Source organism: Nannospalax galili, unplaced genomic scaffold, assembly GCF_000622305.1.
Source record: "Nannospalax galili isolate Female #2095 unplaced genomic scaffold, S.galili_v1.0 scaffold514, whole genome shotgun sequence".
NCBI classification, from domain to species: domain Eukaryota; kingdom Metazoa; phylum Chordata; class Mammalia; order Rodentia; family Spalacidae; genus Nannospalax; species Nannospalax galili.
The window spans coordinates 1,500,598-1,521,624 of NW_008336076.1; the positions used below are offsets into that span (position 1 = coordinate 1,500,598).

Consider the following 21,027-nt stretch of genomic DNA (forward strand, 5'->3'; position numbering starts at 1 on the left):
AGTAATATTTTAGGATACTAAATAATTTTAATACTGTTATTTGAAGAGTTTCTTTGAGATGATAGTTGATTGGCTTTAGTAATTTGACTTACCATCATAAGATAGAGTTTTCACATATCAAGAATTAGAACTACTTTAAAAGACACTTTGCTTGAGTCTTTAATGGGCATCACACACAATGGGCACTTACACACATGTGTGAAAAACACTAATACACATAAAATAAAATAAATAAAGTATGCTGATTTTTTTTTTTTTAAATGGAAAGCTGGAGATGGCTCCACGGTTTAAGAGCACCGGTTGCTCTTACAAGAGGACCTGAGTTCAGTTTCCGTTATTCACATGGCAGCTAACAATCATTCTTAACTCCAGTTGCAGGGAATCTGATGCCCTCTTCTAGCTCTAGCCTCTATGGGCATTTCATGGCATAGATGCAGTTATATACATACAGGCAAAACACTAATGTGTATATATATAAAATAAAAATTAAAGCAAAACTTTTTACAAGGATAATTACATGATCTTCCATGTGCTTATGTTCTCATTTCCTGTAATTTTAAGTTCCAAATCAGTGTTGAGTGTATTCCTTTTTATTTGTTTTTATTGTCAAGTACACATTTCATCTAACCACTTACTGTATTAATCTTAATTATGGATATGTACATATTGAGGATATTCTCCTCCTGGTTTCAATTAAATATGCAGTTCCTTGCTCTGTTAATCCATTAGCCTTAATTCTGAGGCAGGCATCCAAAGACCATTATTATAAAACATTTGTAGCAAATTCTTCTTATTTCAGGAATGGGTGTAAAATTGTCAGAAAACAGAAAATTTAGAAGCAAGTGTATATTTTTATCAATTTTATGTATTTTTTAATAACTTCCAATAATATGTAGATTTATTTCCAATAATATGTGCTTTATGATATTTTTGTAGTATTAAAAAAACTAAATTTGTTTTTTTATAAAAGTGTAGTATACCAAAAGGATGGTAATGCCATAGCCATGATTCAGTATGATTAAATGTGGACTAGGGAAGGTTTTAAACTCTGCTTTCCCTGGAAACCCTGCTGATTTGTTAAATAAGAGGAATCCACTTAACATGAGGGTAATTTGCAGGGAAAATGCTAAACCTGCATTGATTTGTTTAATTTAAATGTCAGACATTTGTATTCATTAGGGTTTAATGTTCTTTACAAATTCTCGTGATGTCAGTTTTCAGTATTGCTGAGGTGCTGCTCTGTTTTCCTCCAGGTCTTCACTGGAATCTTCACAGCTGAAATGGTTTTGAAAATCATTGCCATGGATCCCTATTACTATTTCCAGGAGGGCTGGAATATTTTTGATGGAATTATCGTCAGCCTGAGTTTAATGGAGTTGGGCCTGGCAAATGTGGAGGGACTGTCTGTGCTGCGCTCATTCAGACTGGTACTTGCCTTGTTCTTCACATCCCTTCCCCCATTATAGCATAGCATTTATTTTGAAATGTAGTTTGTATAATATCATAGTTTATAAAATAACATTTTGAACTTACACCAAGTTAATGTTCTAAGAATTTTTTAAGATTAGTATATTTTCTAAGAAGGATAAAAGCAATTGAAATATTTCATGATTCTATATATAGGACATGTTCAAAAGCATACATATTCTTTCTAAATTGTTTTACAGTCAGGAATTTGTCTTACATTTGTACATTTGTAAGGCAATAAATACAAAAGAGAGAGAGGGAAAGAGAGAGATAGAGAGAGAGAATATGTAACCCCAAGTAGTCTCAGGTTTTTATCAACCCCTCTATCCTACTTTTATTAGAGGAGCTCCTTTAAGACATGTAAGAACCAGGAATAGGGTGTACACATGTCCAGCACTTAGGATTTGGAGCTAGAAGGATCAGTACTTCCAAGTCATCCTCAGCTATATAGTAAGCTTGAGGCCTACATGTGACTCTCAAGCAAATACAAAATAAGACAAAATAAAATAAAACAAAATCAACACATACAAAATATTCGATGTATTTGGTGTTTTAACAATATAATAAATAGATTTGAATCATAGTAAAAATAATTACAAAATACATAAGTTTTGTGGGAAATTAAATGTGCACTTTTTCAAATTGAAGGGAAGCCTTTTAAAAATCAAATTAGTTTGTTATTCATTTCATATTTGTTTCATAGTGAAGAAAGTGTAATTCGTACTTCAGACATTGCTTTTCTGTTTCCAAAATAGGATCAGAAGGTAACAGTTGATAAATTTAACAATGTCTATATAGTCAAAGTAGCAATTTTTTTATGAGTATGCCTTTTGATAAATCTGAAATGAGATATTGGGGGGGGGTAGGGGGATTGACACAGAGTCTCCCTATAGCTCCAACTGGTCTGGAAGTTATGTAGGCCAGGCTGGCCTTGATCTCACAGAGATCCATCTGCCGCTGTCTCTCTAATGCTAGGAGTAAAGGCATGTGCTACCAAGCTGGGCCTGAAAATGAGAATTTAAAAAAAATTTTTCTCATTTAAATGATATAATTTGACTTACAATTCTAATACCACTTTTCGATAGACTCATAAATGATGTCTACCTTCCAAAAGTACACTGTGATTTGCACTGTTTACTTTTTTTTTTTTTTTTTTTTCCAAATACCTGACAAGAAGCAACTTAAGGGACGAAAGATTTATTTTGGCTGATGGTTTGGGTATACAGTCCATTGTGGTGAAGGCATGGAGGTCAGTACAGCTCTCAGCTAAGACAGCAGGTCATGAAGCTGCTTTATGACATCCTTCATTTTTGCGGTGGTCGGCATGCAGCTCTTTGGGAAGAGCTACAAGGAGTGTGTCTGCAAGATCAACGAGAACTGCAAGCTCCCGCGCTGGCACATGAATGACTTCTTCCACTCCTTCCTGATCGTGTTCCGTGTGCTGTGCGGAGAGTGGATAGAGACCATGTGGGACTGCATGGAGGTCGCAGGGCAAACCATGTGCCTTATTGTTTTCATGTTGGTCATGGTGATTGGGAACCTCGTGGTACGTATGTACTGCAAATGCTCAGAGATAAGTATGAGATAAACCGTGGGTAGTAAAAGTGGCAAAGGTAGTAAAACGGCTTTCAAATTTTACAGTCAGTGGCTGAGACTCAAATCCCTCTACAACGCTCTGTGAAAAGGCAGTTTACTTAAATTTTTGAGGGTCAAGCCACCTGTCATTCAATGTAAAACAATTGTATTTTTAGGGCTTGAAGAGATCATCATATCAAAATAATATCATGATAAAATTAGTCTTGATAATAAAATATATTTTATTATCAGTGACAGCAGAATAACAAAACCGAATTCTATGGAGGATGTGAGGATGTAGGGATGTGGGGATGTGGGGATGTGGGGATGTGGGGATGTGAGATACAGCTAAGGCAAGTTTGGGATCATAAATATTACTTGTACTTTTTTCTTGTCTAAAGAAAATATATTTTATTATCAAGACTAATTTTATCATGATATTATTTTGATATGATAATCTCTTCAAGCCCTAAAAATACAATTGTTTTACATTGAAATGACTTTTTACATGTTCATAATTCACATTGTTCTGCTTAGAGGCCATACACAATCTGAGGACAAATTTCAATGAAATAAAGCATTAGGCTTTAGCTGTGGATTAGAATTATCACAGGATCCAAAATATGTTTTTCCCTAAATTTGCTTTATTAAAGAAAATAACATAGTAGTTTAAATGATTCATATATCTACACACACATATGAAGATTGAGAGTAAGAGATAAATATGGAGGGAAGGAGAGAGGGATGTGGGGAAGGAGAGAGAGAAACATATAAAAGACTGACTTTCAGAATCTGGGGGAAGGTGACTATATTTAGTTGTGCCCACTGCTGAGCCCAGTAGGCTCCAAGGGATAACTCCAAACCTCCAAGCCCATGGTCACACAGGTGGCCCTAGTTAAACACATGGATCACAAAGCAAAATGAATAGATGCGAATGTGTGAGAGAGATTTGTGGGGATGGAGGTAGACAGGGATGGTAAGGAGATTGGGGGGGGGGGTTGAGAGCTCCAATCATTATGCATTATGTACATGTAGGAAATAGTTTAAGAACAAATTTAATTAGCAAAACCCCCACAATTTGTGTATGTGTTTTAGTATTTAAACTCCTCAGTCATGTAAGGACAACCTTTTTTTTGCACAATAATAATGGGTTTTCCCTTTGAAGGATATATTTCAAATAAAATTACTCAAAGGAATACTAGTGGGATACATGCATTTTTTTCTTTGACTAATAGAATAGCTCTGGATTCAGAACAAAATCTCAAACATAAATAGAAAACAAACTGGGCTTCCTTCCTAGCCTTTGTCTTCCTAGCATGTAACATAAGCTGAAACTCAATAATTACATTTTAAGCTAAAAATATTCTCGTACATAAATTTCCCATTTTACATCAAGTTCTGTGATTATTCTTGCATTAACCATAATTTCTCAGTAACTGGGAAATCTCTTCTTTGGTTCACAATGACACTCTGAGAATTAACATTTTCTCCACAAAAGAGGGGACAAGAAGAAGCAATTTATATTATATGGGTCTAGCCTAAATCTTGCAATAATTTTAGATTTTTCTCCATCTGCTGAGCTATTTGAACACAGAAATTTCAAAGTATACTTGATGGGGAAAATGTGTGAAGCCTTATATAATTTGCATTTTGAAATTTCTGCTGTTATCAATTTGTAGCCATTGGGCCAGAGAAATCTGTGTTTCAGCTGTGCAGTTTCTGTACAAATCAGTAGATTATTAAATACATAGATTTATTATTTGTACACATGAAGCTAGACAGTCCATAGAAAAACTGTGAGGAGGTAAAACACCGAAGATGAAAATATCTTTTATTCTTGTGGCAAAAGCTATCAAAAGTGAGACTGTCTTTTCACTGCTTAGACTGGGTAGATGTGATTTAAATCTTAGATTTTTTTTTTAACCTCCTATTCTCGAAGGATAAGGGTCCTGAGTTACGATTCCTCTGTTACTGCTTGTAGAAGTATCGGGTCCTTCGAATGGTGTATGATTTCAACACAGTGTCTGGCATATACTAAACACTCAGGAAGCATTTGCTAAAACCATTTGAGGAGAGTTCTGAGCTCCCCACTCACTTGCTATTTTTATGCATATTTCAATATTAATATAGAACTATTGTTCTTTTTCCTTTTAGGTCCTGAACCTCTTTCTGGCCTTACTGTTGAGTTCCTTTAGCTCAGACAACCTTGCTGCTACTGATGACGATAATGAAATGAACAACCTGCAGATTGCAGTGGGAAGGATGCAAAAGGGAATCGATTACATAAAAAATAAAATAGGGGAGTGTTTCCGGAAAGCCTTTTTTAGAAAGCCCAAAGTTATAGAGATCCATGAAGGCAACAAAATAGACAGTTGCATGTCCAATAACACTGGGATTGAAATCAGCAAAGAGCTTAATTATCTTAAAGATGGTAATGGAACCACCAGTGGTGTAGGTACTGGAAGCAGTGTTGAAAAATATGTAATCGATGAAAATGATTATATGTCATTCATAAACAACCCCAGCCTCACTGTAACAGTGCCTATTGCTGTTGGAGAGTCCGACTTTGAAAATTTAAATACTGAAGAATTCAGCAGCGAGTCAGAACTAGAAGAAAGCAAGGAGGTAAGTATGCTTTTCAGTTCTGGCTGCATTTCCTGCATTATCCATGTGCTATCGTATATTATTATTATCTTTATGTTGCTTGGTTAAAAGATAGCACTGAGCTGGGTGTGTAATTCAGTGGTAGAGTGTTTGGCATGCATGAAGTCCAGCAATGCCCAATACCGCACAAAAAAGAGCATAGGCTAATGTTGGAAAATAATGAGAAATTGGGAAGTATATTTAAATGCAACTTTCCATGGGAAATCACCACTCTAAGTGATTAAAATGTTTGTTTTCTTGATAGCTAGAAGGTCTAATTTAAAATGCAAACTTCTGGGGCTGAAGAAATGGTTCAGTGGTTAAGAGTACTGGCTGTTCTTCCAGGTTACTAGGTTTGGTTCCCAGCACCCATTAGGGCAGCTAACAACAGTCTACAAATCTCATTCCAGGGGATCCAACACTCTCTCATGGCCTCTGCAGGCATTGCACTACTTGGGTGCACTTACACACATGCAGGCAAATCACTCACACACATAAAATAAAAATAATTAAAATGTAGACTTCAGAAAAGAGATTATTTAATACATTTTACTCCACACTACTCTTATTATAAAAATCAATGAACTGTGTTTTAATGATGATTGTACTAATGTCATCCCCTCACTCTTCATTTTGCTGAGTGTTTTTAAAGTCTTGTGTAGTTTTTGCTCACCTCTGAGAACAGCATTTGCTATGATAACATACCATCTATGAAGTATTATGCTTACTGGGAAGGTGTAACTAGTACTGATTTTATTGTGGCACATCAAAGATGAACAAATCTATGAAGTCTTCTAGATTTACCTGAAAATTCTTGCTACTGAGAATTAACACTTCAGGATTACAATGAAACTGCAGATGGAAAAGTACTCTTACTCTCATATTAGCAAATGTTAGAATGGAAAGAAAAAGGAAATTGCTTACTATGATTAGAATTCTTTGTGTCCATAGATTAGTGGAATTAATTTGACTAAAATATTTTACTATGATTTATTTGTGGACTTTGGATATAACAGTTGGAAGTCAATGTAGCACAGATGGAACCATAAAAGATAAGCTTTAGCTTGCAAGTACAATGTCGACACTGGAAATTAGGCCAATGGATGTGTGATTCTGTGAACTTATCTTGGAACTTTTAAAAAACAAGTAATCAAGATCATTAGATCTGAAATACTCAAAATAAGTAGTTCATAGTGTTACAACTCCCAGTTTCCTGATTCACTTCATACCTTTGAAAAGAAAATTTGGTAAGATTTTTAAAGGTAAGAACTATATTCAAAACGAACTAGCAAAGTTCTTTTAAATTACACTCAGATTGTTCAGCAAGTTCACTTCTAGCTTATCTTGCTCATTTTAGTAAACCAATTTTATTTTTCATCACCTGGCATGACTTTATTTAAGAAGAAATACCAATTCACTAGAAAGATTTACTGATCACTTTGGCCAGTTTGGTAGTCTACTGTATATTAGGGTTGAGGAGGTTTGGACAAAGACAAACTCTATCCTATAATTTTCAGCAAACTCACAAAATTATTACAGATCTCATTAAAAGTTTAATCTGGGTCAGGTGTCATGGCACACACCCTTAATCCCAGCACTCCAGAAGCAGATGCAGGTGAACCTCTGTAAGATGAGGACAGTGTGGCCTCCATAAGGACTTCCAGTCCAGCTGGGGCTACTGGAGAAACACCTAAAAAAAAATAGAAAAATTAATTCCGCAGGTCTGCATTAAGTTCTTAGGTTTTTAAGAATGGGGAGAGAGGTTGTTAAATGGGAGAGGTAAAATTGAAATAGGCCTCAAAATTTGGGTCTTATATAGTAAGAAGTGAAAAGAAAGTATTCTATAAGGAGAGCCAGAGCCAGAGTGAGCTCTTAGCATCAAGGTGAACATGTGGCTCAGCCATGAGGTAGTGAGTGAGAAGATACTGGAAAAGGGTGTTTTGATGGGTTGATTGCTGCAGACTGTACAGTTTTGAAGCAAGTCAGAGCTTGGAACTGGCTGTATGGTCAATAAGGATTGTTCTCAAACAGAGAGGCTATTAGGAATGTCATAGAAACATTTGGTGTTTAAGAGCAAAACAGTTTAGAATGATGATTGTCTTGGAGAATATGAAAATAATCTTCTGATAGCTGTGAGATGGTGAAATTCTGGGCTAAAATAAGAGGAAACTCAGACTAATTGACAATTTGACATGTGTAAACAATCCAGGAAATTTAAAAAATGGCAGTGCTATTGCCTGGAATGGTCCTGTGAAAATATTTAACAGGTTTTCTCTGAAAGAGTTCAACGTTGGATTTAAATTCAGCTCTCATGCCTATGGATTCTGCATACTGGAATTCAGTCAGCCATTGATCAAAAAGGTTATAGAAAAAATGTATCTATATTGGACAGGCACTTACTATTTTCTTTCCGGTATTCCTTACAAGAATACAGTGTTGGGTTAGAGAGATGGCTCAGCAGTTGAGTGCACTGGCTGCTCTTGCAGAGGATCCAGGTTTGATTCCCAGTACCCATAACTGGGTAACAACCATCTGTAACTCGAGTTCCAGGGGAATCCAACACCCTCTTCTGACTCCATGGGCACTGCAAGACATGGGTGCACTTACACACATGCAGACAATATACTCACACACATACAATAAAATAATAAATAAAATAATTTTTAAAAAGAATACAGTATAAAAACTATTTTAATTAACTAAATATTATACATAATCTAGATATGATTTCAACTATAAGAGAGTATTGTATAGACTATATAAAAATACTAGGCCAATTTATATAAAAGACTTACACATCTTCTGGTTTTGGTTTTGTAGGGTCCTAGAAATAATCCCTTGTGGATATTAAGGAATGATTGGCCACACTGGGTTAAAGGTGACAGTATTGGTCAGAGCAAAAAAAGGTCAGAGCTAAAAGTAGATTAGATAATGCAGATCTCAAAATTACTTGGTTTTCTGAAAATAGAAGGAGTGGCCAAAGAAATAATTATAAGGCAAAAATAAAATAATAAGATAAATATTAAGGAATGGATTGCATGGTTAGCTTAACTAAGATCGAGAAAAGATAAAAAAGCCAAAGAAAGAGACTTTTACTACATTAACAACACGGGGTTGATGACATTGGGTTCATCGAGAATAAATGTCCTCATTTCCTTCTTCTAAACAGCTGCATCTAAAATGCTTCAAAAACTTCATAAGGTCCATACATATTTCTTTTTAATGGCTTAAACATCGCAAATGTGGAATACTGGGATATAATTTCTTCCTCATCATAAATTTCTGGGAAATATTTATTTCTTGAACAGAATTTACTTTCTTATTAGGTAATTTCTATAACTATTCTATACACTTTCATGTTAATTGCGAATATGTGAAATCTAATCACAGAATTTAATGAAATTCTTTAACAATCTATAGATATGTTAGTATGGAAATCATCAAAGTAAACATAAGCATATATTTAAGGCTTGGTTAAATTATGAAATGATCTTACATAATAAAATTAAATGTTGACTTCACTCAGGTTTACTTAGCAAACAGTAAATTGAACATTTATTCAACAATTTAATTTGCATGAATGACAGGTTTAAATTAGTACCCACAAAACCCCACCCAAAGGGCTGAAAAGATGACTCAGCAGCTAAGAGCACTGGCTACTCTAGCAGAGGACTCAAGTTCTGTTCCCAGCACCTGCATGGTGGCTAACAACCATCCAGAACTCCGGTTCCAGGGGATCCAGCACCCTCTTCTGACCTCTACAGGCATTTCAAGACAATGGTACACTTACACACATGCAGACAATAGACTCATACACATAAAATTTTTCCTGAAAGTCATAGGAAAATTCTTGTATATGCAAATACATGTAAGGATTTAAGACAGAGTTTTAAAAAATAATCACAAAAATGATATATATTAACATTACAGGATAGATTTAGGTAAATTCCAACCAATTAAGTATAGTTCTGATCTATATTACTCTCTCTTTCTCTCTCTCTCTCTCTCATGCACACACATACACAATGACATTGTGATTCACGTTTGCTAGTTTTGTTGTTGTTTTGTTTTGTTTCTTAACAACAGTGGCAGTAGAACATTGAGTTCTACTTTGAAGAGCAAAGTAAGCTTTGCTGACAAAGTAAGCAGTCATATAATCCAAACACAACAGAGTTCTACATTGCTCCTTTAAAAACAAGCACCAAATTTCAAAAGTACCTACATTCTCTTTTTTTACGTTAGGTAGTAATTAATCATTAGCTTAGTTCATTTTAAAACCCTAGGCACTCTAATATTTCCACTCATTTTTATGATAATATATGCCTGGCAAGTATAGTCAAGAGATAAATAATCTCTAAGGGTATTTAAAGATAAAAATATGAACTTCTATTATGTCATGTATTACCTAATGTGTACTATATATGTATGTATCATATATATATATGTGTGTGAGTGTATGTATACCACTAAGATAAACAAACTCAAACCTTTGCATGAAAAATTGAAGGCATGGATTTCAAAATACTCATTTTTTATCTTAAATTTGAAATTATATAAATATCAATCTAATCTAATGTGGCAATCTAATGTAAAACTTTGATTTTTATATTTTTAATCTTCTGATAATCGTGATTTCTTAGACTTTTTATATAACTATAGATCTTCATAATTTAGTGCTTAACAGATTACTGTTTTATCTTCCCAAAGGAAGCATATAGAATAAATGTTAACAGTCGATTTCTGTAGCTGAATTCCCAACTGGGTCCAGCAATATCCTTCTGTGACCTTCACTGCTTGCCATTCTCACTCCTCACAGGCCTAAGACCAAGCTGGAGCCATCGAGAGTGCAGCTCTGGTGTTTTTTAAGCAACCAGAGGCTCGAGCCACCACTTTTACCCAGGTTACCCAAGCAAGTTGTTCTTAAAAGAATTTTGACTGGCCTGCATGCGCCGCAGCTCTATTCCTTCCCCTGCTGTGGCAAGGAAGTGCTGGACTGGCCCAGCCGCTGTCTGCTGAAGCGTGTGACACATCACAGCATGGTCAGGCAAGATGGACAGTCCCAGCGTCATAGCTAATTCTGCTGATGGGTTTTCCAGTTTAGCCTTTTAGATTTTCAAAAACAATAATTGCATGCCCTATAAGAGTTATCGTACTATTGATTTTTAATCATAATAGAGATGCTTACGGTTCAGTAAAACCAAGGACTTAGGCGAGAGCATGCAATTTTTTTAATTTCTGTTTTTATTTCATTAAAATAAGACCACAACTTTTTCTTTATCGATGATTCAGCCCTTATATATAAACTGCATAACCAAAATAAGCCTCATGGGACTTTTTTGTTTTTTGTTTTTCAGATTTTTTGGAGATAATATTGCCATTCTCAAGCCATTATATTCAGATAATGGATAATATTTCCAACCTAAGCAATCCATGTGCTCCAGATGGAAATGTTTACCTCTGTTTTTTCAGGACAGACTCCATAAGAACAGTAGGGTGATATCTAGATTTTGGAGAAGAGGCAATATTTTGAATATGCATTTGGGTACCACGTTTCTTGAAGGTTTAGTACTTTAGGAGAGCTGTTCAGTCAAGTGTCTGAAAAAAAACATAGTGATAATTGTAAAGAAATTGAAAGGAAATCTTCATGCTTTGAGAAAGAAGCATTCATGGCATCTTGATCACTAAGTAATTGCTCTAACACATTCATTTTTGGACTTGGAATTTCCCTCTCAACATTAATTCCTCTCTAAATATTCCACCTCAGCCTGAATGTGTGAAAAGAAAAGAAAAAAGCTTAGAACACTTACTGCTTTTGGTTGTTGAATATAGTTTTATGAGAAGTGCAGACATTTCCCAAGATTGCTGTGGCCTTCTGGGTTAGCTGAGCCTTCACTCTCTTGACCCAGCTTTCTCCTGTTGATAGCACTCTCTACTGAATCTCACCCAAAGTACATGTGCTGAGAGGGAAATTGGGAACCAGAGGTCACACATTCCTAAGTATTGGCTTTTTGCAAGATCAGTATCTACTTAGAGCTTAAAGTCATCTGTGAGTTAATCTACATATGCATTCTTCTTTCTTATTAGGGATACTGAGAATTAGTTGTTGAATACAATCAATTCAAGAATAAAATTATTCATGAAAAATGGAAAAAAATGTGATTCATTCAATTTGTATTTGCAGTTGACTTAACTGTAGGAGTAAAACAGCATTATTATTCACTGGAGAATGTCTGGTTCCTTTTGTCCTCACAAGCAGAAGAGAATGAGATTTTATTGGGGGCTGTGTCCCACTTCCCCTCAAGGACACCCTCCTTTTTGAAACTTTCATAGAAACCTTAAAAGTAGGTGCTTGACTAAGGCCCTGTGCGTGGGACCATTAGGAAAAAGTACTATGCAGTTTTCAGACTCTGAAGAGCAATGGGAGAAGGATTCTAGCTTTCAATTTCTTACTGGTGTCTCCCCAATGCCCTTTTCAAAAGGCAGAGATGGGTGTGCAAATAGCCGCTTTAGCCCATCTCGACCTTAAGAGAACTATCCTGGTGCTTTAGTGTTCCAAGACAGAATAAAACCCAATTAAGTCTAGTTCAGACAGAAATTTCTGTAACCCTCTGAAGATAAGTGGCCTTTATCTCCTGCTCTTTTAATGCCCTTTGCCTTATTCCTCAACTACCACGTAATTATTTCCCATTTCACACACCATGTTCTTATTATTGCTATTTTTAAATAGAAGGAGCACTGAGTGTTGTACATGTAACGTATGTCAAGGAGAAACTAGATGGTGGCAGTTAATATTTTTAACCATTTGGCGAATAGTCAGAAAAGAGAACTATTGGTTTTAGTTCGTTTTTACCTTGGATAAGCAACAAATGGCTCCAGTATATGGCTGCCTGTTAGTCAAGTGAAATATCCTAAATCAGGATTATGGGTTTGTACATCCAAAAGATGAGACTAAGAGGCTCTCATTATGTATGACCAAAAGACTTTCTTCGTCTACTTGTGAGACAAAATCAAGAATTCTTGAAAGAAATGGCTTGATTTAAAAGGCAATCTGTAATGGCTGAATCTGTTATTTTGTCTCTTGAATCATACAGCAGTTTGTAAGAGTCAAGCACATGAGCGCTGATTGAAAATAAATGCCATGTGAGCGCATTTCAGTGGAAGTAGGCCGGTTGCTAACATTCTCTTCTATCTCTTAAAGTTAAATTCTACTATTTGATTGGATTAAAAAGTCAAGAGCAATATTTGTCACAAGGGTGAATTTCTCTACAAGGTCACGTGATCTGGGGGAATGTTCTCACGGCCTGTTCAGTTGCTAATTCTGTCATTCCTCTGAGTGAGTGTTAGTTGTGGTTAACCTTTTCAATGTTATGCATTTTCAGCTTCATATTCAGGTACCATGTGTTTGAGCATGGTTCTTGGTTCAGTGAGCAGCTTCCACAGCATTGCGTCAGGCTTCTGCTATAGCTAGGCATGTTTTCTGCGGCTGAACTCAGCCTGGAGAATGTTGCATCTTCAAACCTGCTTTCCAGCGTGCATTCGTAGAGCATAAGCCATCATCCCTCTGTAGACTCAATGGTTTCTACAAGGGATGGAAGACTTTGACTTTTAAGGGCCATATAATATTGGAGGGGTTAAGGAGAAAATAGTACAAGAAAACAAGATCGAACTTGTACTATGTGGTTTTATATGGAAGCTTTCTGCTGTTATTAGGCTTATATTCAAAACTGTTTTTTTTTAATTGACTTCAGAACAAGTATTAATTTTGGTTATTTAGCACAGTTATGGAATTCCTTAATACAGCAAATTTCATTTCAGGTTTCTTTGCTTTTTTGATATCATTGTAGTATCAACTATGGCAATATAAATGAAAGTAAGTTATTCTTTGTCTTTCTCACCAGTCACTGCTTTTAAATAAGTTAAATGCTTTTAAAGTCATCTGGTAGTCATTTTGGTATCGCAATAAGCGTTTTACCCTCTACTAAATTATGAATGGCAAAGTATTTAATGTTTAGATTATTTGCATTATAACAATGTGTGGAATTAGTATAGACTGATATTATGCCAATGTATAGAATATAAAATGTTTAATTTTTTTAGAATGTAAATTAGTGATTTAAAAATATAGAAATGAACTTCTTTGTATTCAGTCACTAAAGAATGCTAGGTTATTGTATTGGGCAGTTGATGTCATTTACGAAGAATTCAGTTCATGCTTTCACTTATTAATGTAAGTAAACCCACTACTTTTGATGTTTTAGCATATTTGATACAATATTTGTATAGCTTCATAGGCTAAAGTATTCATACTTCCTTATAACAAAAATGTGGCCTATGAGGTTGAAGCAATGCAGTGTCCTTGTAGACTAATGAGAACCTTAACCCAGTTCTCTGACTTGTGCAAGCTGACTTTATGTCAGTGTTCACAGAGGTGGAGCCTCTTGTAAAACACATGTAAGTGAAATGAGCACTTGTCTATCACCTTCCACCCTTAAGTTCATGAAGGTCCTAAGGATCTGTATGAGCCTTCTGAACATCCTTTGGGACACTTTCCAGGCCAAGGCTTAGAAAGTTTGTCTTTACAATCAGAAAACATTCTGGATGGCAGCAAAGCACTTCTCCATATAATCAAGTTCCGCTCCTCAAACAAGAGCAGAAACAGGGCAAGAGCTTTGTCTACTTTCAAAAGACATGCTAAGCCTCAGAGTACTATGTAGATAGAGGGAAAATAACTGAACACAACCCTCACTTTCTCTCTCCTTTAGGATGTAAAAGTGCTTAACCCCAGAGCCAACTGAATATTAATATTGATTATATCCAAACATGTTAGCTATATCCACAAACATTTATAATCTTAAGGCAATGCAATAGCAAAAATACATCCAGAGGTCCACACTGGGCAAACTATTCATTCAATTATCATTCATGTTAGTGGCTATTATTATTTGTGCTGTGAAATTCATTTGAATAAATATTTGTATTTAAATATAAAATACCAGTAGAACATATTTAAGATAATTTGATATGAAAATTAAACATAATACCAAATGGTAAAGTGGGAACTCACAGGTGAGTACATCTTCTAAGGTTCTCACATGCAAAAGCATAGCTGTAAGAGTATTTTATATGTAATACTTAGAATATTCTTCTCATACTTCCTTACTAAATGTCTAATAATAGTTTTGAAAAATATTTTGGAACTGTCCCTTAATATTAACTATTATTACTATAATTTACATTCAATAAGAAAATTTATTTTCTAACATAATTAGATAGACCAATCAAGGCAATTTATTAAGAAAATTTATCAATAATGAGATGAAATTTTCTAAACATTAACAGCAATATAAAAATACATTCATCTACTCATTCTTCATAAAATGAATATAATACAACAGTGTCTATTCTATATTTGGTTACATATTTGACTTTTTGCTATATATATATATGTACTTAGTATGTGTGATGAAGCATATGTTTGTGTACATATACATGTATATGTGTTTATATGTGTGTGCGTGTCTCTCTCTACATATGTCTACACACACACATATATATGGGAATATTTGGCCAAAGGCAACAAAAATATCAGGCCAAATGGACTCTGATATTTAACTGGAGCAATCATGCAAGAAAGAAAGAATTCATGGAGGAGGTGGATGGTGACCCAAGCTCAGAAGGCATTATTGAGCTTGGTTGGCTAAGAGGATGAAGATGAACATGACCTTTTCATGACTAATCTTCAGATAATTTGGTTTCTTACCATGCACTGGTATCATTGTGCTCACTTGTCAAAGCCATAGTTTTCAACCTGTCAGTGACTGGTGAAGTTGGAAGGGAAGAGTGAGATGCTGATACCCGTTATCAGTATGTCCTTGGTTATAACAGAAGCTGCTACAACTGTACCCAGTAGCAGCTTTCCTAGGCTCTTTTTCAAAGAATAAAAATATCCTGGTTGAAAGAAGGGAAAAAAATTCTAGGAGGATAAAATCTGTCTAGATTTTCTCATGTTTCCAAAAGCAAAGGAATTTAATGGTAAAAATTCCTGTACTGTAACAATCCTAAGACTCATCAACCCCAAATAATGACCTAGCTTCCCTCATTAGCATACTGACCAGGAGGGCTATATATTGAATTATATATTGACTTAAAGTCATTTTCATAGTGTTTATTTGGATGTGGTTAATATCATCATTACTGTAACACCACAGAAAGCACTATCCTAACCTTATTTCCCTTTTAGTTCACACTGTAAAATAGTAAACTATATTGGCATTGTGATTTCAGATAAATCAGAAATTTTGAGCCAAATTTCTCCCAATATGACTTGTGTTTAAGGAATCATTTAGGCCTTTTTAAGATAACACATTAACTCTCCCAGAAGGCTAGGACAGTGTGACCCTAATACTTAGTTACTGAAGCTAATGGGGTCTCTGAAACCATTAACATGTCTATGAGTGGTTCTTCATCCTAAAAGCTTTACATTACCTGGGCCATGCTGTATGTCATGTCTTTGTATCAGTTTTCATAAAATATTGCATATCTGTAATGTCTTCCCACATGATCTCAGAAAATTTATTAGATATTTATTCTGGTGACATTAAAATGGCTATTCTCACCATGTGTCATGTCACAGTGATTTATTTCAAGGAAAAATTCACAGTCTGATCATACATTGCATTCAGGATGAGCTCTTAATAAAGATTCTAGACAATGTCATTTATGAAGAAATTTCCATTTCATTTAGAATTCTTTGGCAAGTGTTGAATTCATTTATGCAGTTCAAAAAAGAAAGAAAGGGAGAGATCCATCATTTTCTGCTAGTAAAGTATGGGGAAATTATGTAAGCTAGAGAAAAATATAGCTCAAAGTTGAACTATAATGATTGATGCTAATGTGTGTCCCTGCCCTTCTAAAATTACAGAAACATGGACAGTACTTAGAAACAACTGGCAGTGTTCTTTGCCCTCTGAAAATTTCCATCTGAAGAGGTGGAAGTTGTGATTTGATTTGGTGCATTCAATTAAAATAACCATTAGAAGACATCAGTCTACTAAACTTTTGTGAAACTCTTTCTGATTTGGCTGGAGTATTCATGTTATTAAGTTATTTGTACACGGCATTCATGTACAAGTAGAGAACATAAAGCAAGTTAATCAGCCCAATCCATCCTTTCAAGTCATTCACACTAACTGCTGTCTTTTTTTTTCTAAATAGTAGAACTTTGCTAATGTTACTAGTACCTAATTTCCAGTACCATTAATGGTATTAACTTTAGTCGCTACCATTTTTCCACACTATGACAGAGCATTTCCTAAGTAGTTGAACAAAGAGGGGAAATTCTTATCTTTAACATGGAACTTTGTTTCCAGAAATTAAATGCAACCAGTTCATCTGAAGGAAGCACAGTTGATGTTGCTCCACCCCGAGAAGGTGAACAAGCTGAAATTGAACCTGAGGAAGATCTCAAACCAGAAGCTTGTTTCACTGAAGGTAAACATACTCCAAGGTGTTGGAATGCTCCTCATTCCTTACAGAGACTGAACATGTTTCATTTAAACAAAACATGTAAAAGAAATTGTAAAACCATATTTGGTTTTCCTGATTTCTTTCTTTCTTTCTTTCTTTCTTTCTTTCTTTCTTTCTTTCTTTCTTCCTCCCTTTCTTTCTATCTATCTATCTTTCTTTCTCTTTCTTTCTCTCTCTTTCTTTTCTCTCTTTCTTTCTTTCTTCTTTCTTTCTTTCTTTCTTTCTTTTTTTTTTTGTATGTGTGTGTGTGTCTTTTTGAGACAGGGTCTCCCTGTAGCCCCAGATGGCCTGGAACTCACTGTGTACACCAGGCTGCACTTGAACTCACAAGATCTGCCTGCCTCTGCCTCCCGAGTGCTGGGATTATAGGCATGCACCACCACACCTGATTTCTTAAAAAACACTATGTCTTAAATTACCTTGGATCTTAAATTTCCAGATTATTCTACAATAGAGACTGTGCCTGGGCAAATAAGAAAAAGTAGTAAGTGTATGTTGTTTATATAATTTGTTTTGCTACAGAATACAATGTTGACCCTTTGAGAAGAATGGCATTTTGAACCATCCTGTCATTGTGATTCCTTCATAATGTTTGTGGAGTGGTATGGCTGGGTTTACATATGCTGCAATAATTATATGCCATCACTCCCAGTTTCAAGTGTGGTTAATTTGTGCTCCAGCCAGAGCTGTTTGGTGTTGTGTCTGTGTTTAGAGCACTGGCAGGCACGTCATGTTGTTCTCACACTGATCAGCACATCTTGCTCACAAATCAAAAAAGATTTATTGATTCGCTGCAGTTGGATTTAATCTGATAAGTAGGAACTCAGAGAGCAAATGTGAAGCTGGAAGTTAGAAATAATACAAAATCTAGGAGGCAGAGGAGAACAGAATGCAATAAGAGCTACTGGCTGTGAAATGAGTCATAGGTATGACTAAGAAAAGCACTGAGGCTGAAAATAAATTAGCTTGAGAAAACTGACAGTGGCTGACACCTGGGAAGACGGTGGGATTTTCTATGCCTGAAAAGAAGGGAGTGAAAAACTCAGGGTCACATGGAAATAGGAATAAACAAATTGAACATGAAGTTTTGCTCCCAAACCTGTATGGGATGAAAAATGACACTGTTTTCCTTAGTAGCCTCAAGGCAAAGAGGTCCTAACTTATACTGAAGAACAAAATCATTTCTACACAGGCAAAAACAGTATCTATAAATTCTAAGTATATAAGTTAAGTATGATTCATTCTTAGGAGGATGTTGAAGAAAAGTTAGGGAATGAAGCAGCCAGCTGCCCTATAAAGTGATGAACTTGTATTACGATCAGGAGGGACAAAAAGCTAATTTTTCCTACTAATGATCAAAGTACCTTTTTCTAATTTATGATATTTAATGTTATCTTTTAGGATGTATTAAAAAATTTCCCTTTTGCCAAGTAAGTACAGAAGAAGGCAAAGGAAAAGTCTGGTGGAATCTCCGGAAGACCTGCTATAGCATTGTTGAACACAACTGGTTTGAGACGTTCATCGTCTTCATGATTCTTCTCAGTAGTGGTGCTCTGGTAAGCAGATGCATGTTGGCAAGAATCTGTTTTTGGTGACATGGCTGGCTCTCTAAAATAGTAAAAATGTATACCAAATTTATTCATCAAACAAGGAGGTGTGTCTGTGCCTTGTGGAGCTGGGAATGCTATGCAAAATTCTGTTCAAAACAAATCAGAACCATGAAACAGCCAGATGAGATTTCACATCTGGTGTATGTCCTCCAGATGTTTTCGTCATTGATACAACCATTTGTAGAAACACTCCCTGACTGTGCTAGCATCCCTGTCAAATGTCACCCAGCTTTCCCAAATAGTTTTATTATCATTTATGGGCTAAAAGTATGACTTGCTTTCTTTGTATATGAAATTTTTTTTTTTTCAAAGTAAGTTAGGGACTCTTAGAAGCAAGGCTGGAAGCGGGCAACTCTATTCCATAGGAACTGAACTCATCTAATTTTTAGTTCAACTTACATCACTGAAAGCATGTATTTTCAGCAGGGATTGAGATAGGTACTTTTTAGGTCAGAGGTAGCGATACAAGCACATGTGGAATCAATAAAGACACTGATATTTACCTGCCAGCATTCTCCAGCTAGATTTACACTTAGCATTTTTGTCTGATGTTAAATATGTCTGTGACATTAGCCAATACTTCTCCAAGTGTTGCTTTGTACTCAGTATTATACTAAAAATATTTTAAAGCATTTTGGGAATCAAGACACTAAGGTAAAACAAAGTTTTCTTGATCCACAGGCTTTTGAAGACATATACATTGAACAGCGAAAGACTGTCAAAACCATGCTGGAATATGCTGACAAGGTCTTCACTTATATATTCATTCTGGAAATGCTTCTCAAATGGGTAGCTTATGGATTTCAAACCTATTTCACTAACGCGTGGTGCTGGCTAGATTTCTTGATTGTCGATGTAAGTATACTAAATGACTTTTTTATGAAATTATTTTAATAATAAGAACCAGGTTTGACATTTCATGTTGTTCTATGATTGACACATTGACACTGATAACCTAGTTTCATATAACAAAACTATAATGTCACTATAATGCTGACATAATTGTATAAATTGTTTTTTAAACTACAATAAACGCAACAATGAGAAGTGACTCACATGGACCAGTAGAAGGGGTTAGAGAAAACACAGGGAGGCTGCTCTCTACCACAAGCAGACAGTTGTGATTTGTTTCAAAGTTAAGGACATCAAGGTTAGTGACATAGAATGTTTGTAACTGATAGATCTAAGTTCTTAGCTTATTAACAGCCATTTAAAAAAAAAATCTCTTGGTGATACAATCATGATATATTTGAGGCTAGGAATCATGAGATTTGCCCTTTAAGTCTCTACATGTGACTAAATGTTCAGTTAGTCAATTTACTGTATTCCTTCAGCCACATGCTCACAGAGACAATAAACACATTTCCATTTTTACTTCCATAGTTAGCTATTGCAATAGCTAATCAGATATCTAACATGCAAGGAATGAGGCATTCTACTCTGTCTCTAACTCTCCTGAACTGAGTGGTCATGGAAACATTGTAGTTATAGAATGTTTCTGGCTTGGAGTCTGTTTTATTTTTTTAGTCCAAATGATAGAGAAGCAGTGGGGAAAACGATGATCATCTGGTGCCATTTGCTATGATATTTTATTTCACAAGGCTTCCAGCTTCCGAGTGAAACAAGGTGTTTTATGCACTGTCTCTGGTTATTTCCTAACAATCATAAAGTGTTCTGTTTTTAACTCTCACACTTGCCGATATGAATCAGTGAGAGCTGCACGTGTGCATCCATTGCTTTTACCAGTTTTCAAAACCCTGGGTCTATCCGAGTACTACTCTTTTGTCTCAACATATGAATTCATAGTTCTGTAACCAAAACCTGTTTAACACTTTGAGTTCTTAAGAAATCTTCTGCCAAGTCACTTTTAATAGATCAAAAATGACTTCCAATTTCCATGGTTGGCCTTTCATGAATAATAGAGACAAATCTCAGTATTGCCCTGAAAAGCTCTCCACAGAGGAAAATTTAATATCCTTATATCATGTAGTTGGAATGGATCTTTTAAAAAACAGTGTTTATTCTAATCTAGACATTAGGAAACTGAAGTTTAAAGAATTTTCCTAAATAACTATTAATCTCAAAATTGACTTGTGTCCAAATTTCTTAACTCTCAATCCAACTCTTTTTCCTCATAGATCTCCCATCTAACTGTTAAATTTAAGTGTATTAAACAGACTAGGCAAGGGTGTGTGTGTGTGTGTGT

At 35.3% G+C, this 21,027-nt stretch overlaps 1 protein-coding gene across 1 annotated transcript in view; it reads left to right on the top strand.

Annotated features, from left to right (window-relative positions):
* Positions 1-21,027, top strand: part of Scn3a (sodium voltage-gated channel alpha subunit 3) — a 122,718-nt gene that overhangs the window by 75,128 nt on the left and 26,563 nt on the right. The window contains exons 16-21 of the mRNA XM_008830907.2: positions 1,254-1,402; positions 2,755-3,013; positions 5,197-5,667; positions 17,055-17,175; positions 18,613-18,767; positions 19,503-19,676. Coding sequence (XP_008829129.1) covers positions 1,254-1,402; positions 2,755-3,013; positions 5,197-5,667; positions 17,055-17,175; positions 18,613-18,767; positions 19,503-19,676 — 1,329 coding nt within the window. The remainder of the gene's footprint in view (positions 1-1,253; positions 1,403-2,754; positions 3,014-5,196; positions 5,668-17,054; positions 17,176-18,612; positions 18,768-19,502; positions 19,677-21,027) is intronic.